The sequence below is a fragment of a genome, unplaced genomic scaffold, assembly GCF_019419815.1.
Source record: "Pyrus x bretschneideri cultivar Hongxiangsu unplaced genomic scaffold, Pyrus_bretschneideri_v1 Contig99, whole genome shotgun sequence".
Classification (NCBI taxonomy): domain Eukaryota; kingdom Viridiplantae; phylum Streptophyta; class Magnoliopsida; order Rosales; family Rosaceae; genus Pyrus; species Pyrus x bretschneideri.
Window position 1 is genome coordinate 3,178 of NW_025999841.1, and position 6,828 is coordinate 10,005.

At 36.2% G+C, this 6,828-nt stretch overlaps 1 protein-coding gene across 1 annotated transcript; it reads right to left on the reverse strand.

Moving 5' to 3' along the window:
* Window positions 1-2,850: 2,850 nt before the first annotated feature.
* Window positions 2,851-6,523, reverse strand: LOC103966322 (CBS domain-containing protein CBSX2, chloroplastic-like). The gene is made up of 7 exons (XM_009379479.3): window positions 6,238-6,523; window positions 6,076-6,140; window positions 5,751-5,811; window positions 4,757-4,809; window positions 3,710-3,825; window positions 3,341-3,398; window positions 2,851-3,227 (listed from the first exon to the last, which is right to left on the reverse strand). Exons 1-7 carry the CDS (start codon window positions 6,506-6,508, stop codon window positions 3,159-3,161), a joined length of 693 nt encoding a protein of 230 aa, XP_009377754.2. The 5' UTR covers window positions 6,509-6,523; the 3' UTR covers window positions 2,851-3,158.
* Window positions 6,524-6,828: the final 305 nt, after the last annotated feature.

Consider the following 6,828-nt stretch of genomic DNA (forward strand, 5'->3'; position numbering starts at 1 on the left):
CCCACTGGGTGAGCCAAATTTGTAAACACAAAAATTATGTATCGAATGAAACCAGAACACGTGTACAAAGTAGATTTGTATTGATTTGAATTTGTAGGTTACAATCTCTGTTTACAATTTTCCTCTGATTCATTCTTCAAATTTGATGTAGATGTGTAGATTGTTGATCCAAGGGTCGCGATGACTTGATGTCGGATGAACGATTGCTTCAAATTTTGAGCTTGAAACAATGCGTGGATAGTCTTCACCTCTAGGTTTGTGTATGACCTGCGGCAAAGGTAGTGTTGATGCATAATTTTGTTGATTCAAGGGTCTTGGCAACTTGATCTTGAATCGAACTTCGTTACAAGTTTTAAGCTTGCAACAAAGTCTTGAAGGAATCGGCACAAGTGCTTGCTGATTCCTTGATAACTCATATATTTCATACATTTATACCATCCATTCCTAATCTCTTTGTGATATTTTTGAGTTAAATTGGTTGCGTTTTACTCTCTTTTGTGTTAGTGTGCAGTTAATTGTATTTTGGAGCCATTTGAGGGTAAATAGGGCAAAATGGTGTTGAAAGTGGAGAATTGAATAAGGATTCTGATGTAGAGAGAGATTCAAAGTGTACAATTGAACATGGTGATGAATATGGCCTTTTAAGAGACCAATAACAGCAAAAAACATCTGAAATAAATGCTCCACTACTGGATGTCTTGGCATTCTATAACAACTTCTTTAACCTTATAAAATTGAGGGTTTCAGCCACTTTTACATAAGCTCCCCCTTGGGGACACCCATAGCTCTCTCTCTTCTCTTTCTTTGGCTTTTCTTCCAGAAACAAAATCCTTTCTCCATTCACCATCCACAACCACCAAAGAAACCATGCAGCCGCGCTGTTCTTGGAGAAGTTCAACATCAGAATTACTTCAAGGGGGTTTCTTCTATGAACTTTAATTTCACTCACGTTGTTCTTGATATTCTATATTCTATAATCATGTTGTGTAATTAAGTTCATAGCTGGGGATTTTGATGTAGCCTTGCAAAACTAGTCTATGTTATTAAGTTAAAGTATTCAAACTACCAATTTGTGTTCTTGTTTCATTCACTGGTTTTATAGTTTAATTTGTTTGTTCATCTTAATGTTTGATCACCATTTGGGCTGCTTATGAATTATTTGATCAAGGTTATAGTACACACCATGCTTAATCTTGGTGGACATGTGAATGAATGAAGAAACTGCTATGCATACATCCTACCATGTGATTTATTTGGTTCTTTGAAGTTCTTGTTCTTAATGGATTCGTAATTGGTAATCTAAGTTGAACATCACAACTAGGTTGTAGATTAGGAGTACTTGATCACAGCCACACATCAAATGGATGATCATAAATAAAATAAAATGAACCCTATTTGAAGTTCTTGATCGGTATCCCTAGTTCTGTTCCCATTGTTTCTGAATCAATCTATCATTCATCTTTATCTTGTCTTGCATTTTAAGTTATACCTTCCAAAACAAATATCTAAATTTAGTTTTCATTTTCATTGTTAGTGAGGGTTCACATAAAGCTAGTAATTTGTAGAGTTCTAATCAGTCTCTTTGGTTCAACACCCTTACTTGTGCCATTATACTATCCTTATATTTGCACTTGAAAGGAACACAACATTCCTCAAGGGAATGCTTTGGCTTTGGTAGAAAGAAAACTTCAACTTTGGTTGTACATTCTTCGAAAAGAGCTTTGGCAATGTATTAGTCTTCGAAGATTTGGCAGAGGTTCTTCTGAATGTAGAGATTTCGACCCTTCAATGTAGAAATAGTCGACCCTTTGAATGTAGAAATTGTCTACCTTTATACTTGTTTGAGGACATTGTATTTACAAACTTCTCAAAGCTTGCCTCTGGATGGATTCGGCTTTGATTTGTGTCTTGATTTGTCCATGGGAGAATTTAGGCATGTTTTGTGTCTTAATTTTAGCCACTTTCCCTTGCTTGGCCGAAATCTATAGGGCTTTCTTGCCTATTTTGCGAGCAATCTTCAATTTTTGCTTGTTTTGTGAAGATGATTTAGCTTTCTTTCCGGTTTTGGAGCAATTTGGACCCCTTGCCAATTTTAAGAGGTATTTCCCCCTTTTGGCCGAATTTTGGGGAAGTTTTGAGCTTCCTTTGCTTGATTTGTGCCACATGTCATTGATGAATTGTCCATTTGTGATGAGTCATATGCCACGTGGAGCTTTGTGATGTATCATTTGCATGCAAGGATATTTACATGTCTACAACAATTTAATACATCATTTTCACATAAAATTCAATAGGAATGGATTAGTTATTGCAACTTTTCCTCCGACGTACGAACCACTAATTGATCTAAAAAATTAATGATCAGATCTTACATATAGAATTCTAATAGGTCTTTATAACAATTAGATATTGCATAAAATCTGTACCGCTAGTGGGACATAGCATTGTAGCCGGACCATGTCATCAACGTTTGAAGAAAACCAAAACCATCACGCACTCTTCTGTAGTAAAAGAAAGAGGGCTGATTGCAGAATGATTATTCTAGAATCCCCTAATAACAATTCTACTTTGAGAATGTTCGAGCAAAGCTTAACTTTGAAAATCACTCTCGAGAACTTGAATGTAGATTATAATGATGTCAAAACAAAATCCTTGTTCTGATTCTCACAAGTCACAAGCCGTATTTGTTAAGAAAAATCCCCACCAAATCTAACATGATTGAAAGAATCCCTGTGAAAATTTTCAGTGTCGTTTCAAATTCGGTCTAAAAAAATACTGTATCATTACTTAAATATTGATTAACGTGATTATTTCTCATTGGTGACATTAACATGGTTTGCAAATTTGGTCTAAGAAATTAATCTCCTAACATTGTCTGCACAAAAATTTTGGCATAGGACATCTGCAAGTCAAATCTGATCCTATACAAAACAATGTTTAATAAATTAAAAGCCTAAATACAAGTGGAACCCTACCTTAAGGCAATCTATGCTATATATCACTAAGGCAAGGTTCTTAGCAAACTATAATATATATTCCTTCTGAAGGACAAACGATTAACTTTCCTTCAAATAGTCCTCTTAATAGCTGTGCATTGCAGAAATAATTATGATATCAAAGAGATTTATGGGCTCCAACGATGTTCCCCTCAACTAAGCTCATTTTTCACTAGCACGTTTAATCTGCAGGGCAGCTTTAACAACATTCCCCCTCGTAATGATGCCAACCTTTTGATACGGAAGAAGAGAACAATCAGAAACAACTAGCAATGATTTGGCATCCAACACAGAAGATAGTTTATATTTTAGTTCGAATTTAAAAGAGAGAAAAGGATCATTACCAGCTTGCCTTCACTATCTACAACTGGCAGTCGGCGATATTTTGTTTCAAGCAACAACCTACCAAATTATAGAGATCGTTGAAAGTTGCCTTTAATAATTTGCACTTCATCTAACTACACATTGCCGAACGCTTTAGCAAATCTTAGCAAGAAAAGACAGAATCATAACTTTCACGAGTTGGACCACTTGTACGAGATATTTAGTTCTACTCCAACTAAATCTTAATAATAGTAACCCAAAAACTCTTAACAGCCCATCATCAATATTCTCAACCTTAAATAAACAAAGTCAGAAAATTAAACATTTATGCTTCAAGAAATTTCTCTGACCACAAATTAGATATTAGGAAAATTAGTTAAATCCCTTACCTAGCAGCATCTTCCAGGTTGGTGGTTTCACGGACAACAAGTGGAGCAGGTGTCATTAAGTCACCAACAAATTTTCCATTGGTCTTGCTAAGCAGTTTCTGTATCTCATTGAATGTCTGCCACACACATCCAAATTTAGAGAGAAATCCATGAAAATGTCTGCCACACACATCCAAATTTAGAGAGAAATCCATGAAGCAACTAACCACACATTTATTGATCTAAGCATTACTTAAAATAAAAGCCATAAACACAGTTTTAATTTTAGTCAACATACTGTATCCCACTTTTGGGCATTCTTGCTGAGTTAAAAGTTACACTACTGAGTCACGTTAAAGAATAGTGCGAGTGAAAAGAAGTAACAAAAACGTCACATAAATCCTAAAGCAATATCACTGTGGTACAGGCTAATACTAATCAACAACATACTAACAGGCTTTCAAATGATAAAATTTATTTATAACAACAAACAAGAATGTCAATAATACAAGAAAAACAGGCTACAAAACATAATGGATAAGTGGTCCATTGGGAAACGAAAGCCCACAAAACTAAACTATAGACCAAAAACTAACAGAACCATTAACCAACAAAATGAGACTGATCCAGAAAGCTTAACTAAAAGGAAAAATGTCTAGATAGTGAATCCAAAGGGAAAGAATTTATCTAGTTCTCTCCTACAATGAAACCGCATCTTTTTCTCAATCATCAAAACTCTTCTATTTCTTTCCCACCACAGCACAGTTCCAGAGAGTGGTAAACCTGTTTTTTACTATTAAAGCCATATCTCCAAAGAATTCTCAACTCCATCTGTCTTGGAAAGCCAGTGAGCTAGTGTGTGTATATAAACTGCATGGTGTACATGTGTATGACTGGCATATGTATTATCATCTCATAAAAATTATCAAGAGTTGCAAATCAACATTATAACCAATGTTAAGGGAGAAAAATAACATCCATCGTATATTTGTAACAACATGGGCAATGCAGTAGAGACTTGTAAGCGAAATTAAAAATAATGTAGTCCAAAACCAACTTCTTACATACTTTCCAAGAACTATCAACATCTGGAAACAAGTTTGTGTCGCTTTGACCACCACCTGATAACATAAAAATTAACCATACAAGTCTCGTATCGTTTCACCCCAAAAAATTACAAAAATAAAGACTAAGTCAGAACAAAGAAACCGCCCAAGGCAGGCCCCTGGTGAGGCACTTGCCTTAGGTCCCCAATTCATTATTTTAGGCTCTCGACCCAAGTCCAACCTATATTAAACTCAGCCCTAAAAACTTGCATTGATTAGTTATTTGCAGCTAAAAATGTGAGAAAATCAATCTTTTAAGTGATCCTTTCCAGCAATTGCTTCATCTTTTCTTCATATTATAGCTTTGAATTTGATTTTGTTTTTGTTTTCACCTGTTGGAAACAAGACCATATTTATCTTTTCAAGTTTCTGTGGAGTTCCTTACTCAATTTAAGAAACTTTTTGTAAGCAACTTTGTGCTGGTACTTATTTTCATTTTTTTTTTTTTTAGGGGATGGCTACTTACCAATTCAAATTTCTTTCATATGAATATAAATATTGTGGCCCCCTTTTAGGAGTTTACTGAATGCGAATAGGCAAAAACCTCAAGACACCCCAACTACAAAGTACATACCCATAACGCATAAACCCCACCACATTCAGATACCTTGCAACCAAAGGAACTTTTACATTGTTCATGAGATTTTGTTAACATCTGCATTATCATTAGTCATATATTCTTAGGATCAAACTTACATGTTCAGATAACTTGATGACTTGACCTCTATCATCCTAATATTTAAGATCTAAATGATAATATTCCCGCAGAAGTCACCAACATTAAGATTTCCTAACAGCAGACCAAACTCAATAGATATATTAATCTGTAATGTCAAACAATAAATGTTCTGTAGTATGATATGACAACCCAGAATTTCTTGCCCTCAAAACAATCCCAAACCAGGAAGTAAACGAAAATAAAAGTTGATATCTTTAGATGTCGAAACACGGGATACCTTTCATATTTCCGGATATGGAGTCCAACGCTAATAAATCGTAATCTGAGACAACACCAACCTGCATCAATAGTGAATAACCGCACAAATCAAGGTGTAAGCAAGCAACAAACACTCACAAACACAAAAAGTTTCAGAAATTAAGACAATACCAAGTTGTTAACCAGAACAAGTAAACGTCTTTCCATAAAACTTGGTAAACCAGTATTTTAATACAATTTTTGTACAAATGGAGACTCTAATCACATAATTTATATATCAAAAGGGAAACAAAAAAGATAAGATTTTTTATCATGAAATTGATTAACGTAGGGATTTTACTTACAAGTTTCCAGTCATCGTCAATCACAGGAAAACCGGTGATTCTCTTCTCAACAAGAGCTTCCAATGCTGCAAAAAGAGAAAAACCAATGAATCATCATCAGTCAGTAAGCAAAGGGCTTGAGCTTCGAAAGCTTGAGGGTTTGAGCTCACGGCAAGATTCTACCTTGGCCGACGGGGGTGGAGGGCTTGACGACGTGCAAATGCTCCCTGGTAGTCATGAAATTGCCGACGGTGTAGACCCCATTTCTGGGGACGGAATTGGCGGCGACGCCGGCGGCAGTGGAAGCGAGAACCAGGGGGCGCAAGTGGAGGCGACGGCGTCGTTTGGAGAGAGCGAGGAGAGGGAATCGAAGAATGGGAATGATTGAAGGAGAAGACAGAGAAGAGGGATGCGGGAAAGCGATTGCGGCAGGGATTGAGATTGAGCCCGTCATTTCCGAGCTGAAGCAGCAGCTTTTTATGAGATGGAGCTAAAATCTCAGGCTAGCAAAGAAAAGTAATATTATTATAAGGTCGTTTTAACGCACCCCACAATTTTCTGAAAACACTCCATCACCAAAAAAATTCCTCTAAAATTTCAACTTCGTCCCTCATTCTTCTAAAAACAAGCCCACATTCCCACCTCACCCCAAAAACAAAAGAATATATTGACATTGGCATGGCTGATAACTCCCGTTTCTAGTGCAACCTACCTACCCGTTCACCTTTATCACCCATCACTGAAGTCGTCGACCTACACTGACCACTACGTCTT

Coding starts and splice junctions, on each gene's coding strand:
- LOC103966322 (XM_009379479.3), bottom strand. CDS start 6,508: ATGACGGGCTCAATCTCAATCCCTGCCGCAATCGCTTTCCCGCATCCC. Junction 6,141..6,237: donor CTCCACCCCCGTCGGCCAAG/GTAGAATCTTGC, acceptor CTCTTTTTGCAG/CATTGGAAGCTCTTGTTGAG. Junction 5,812..6,075: donor TTGACGATGACTGGAAACTT/GTAAGTAAAATC, acceptor CTATTGATGCAG/GTTGGTGTTGTCTCAGATTA.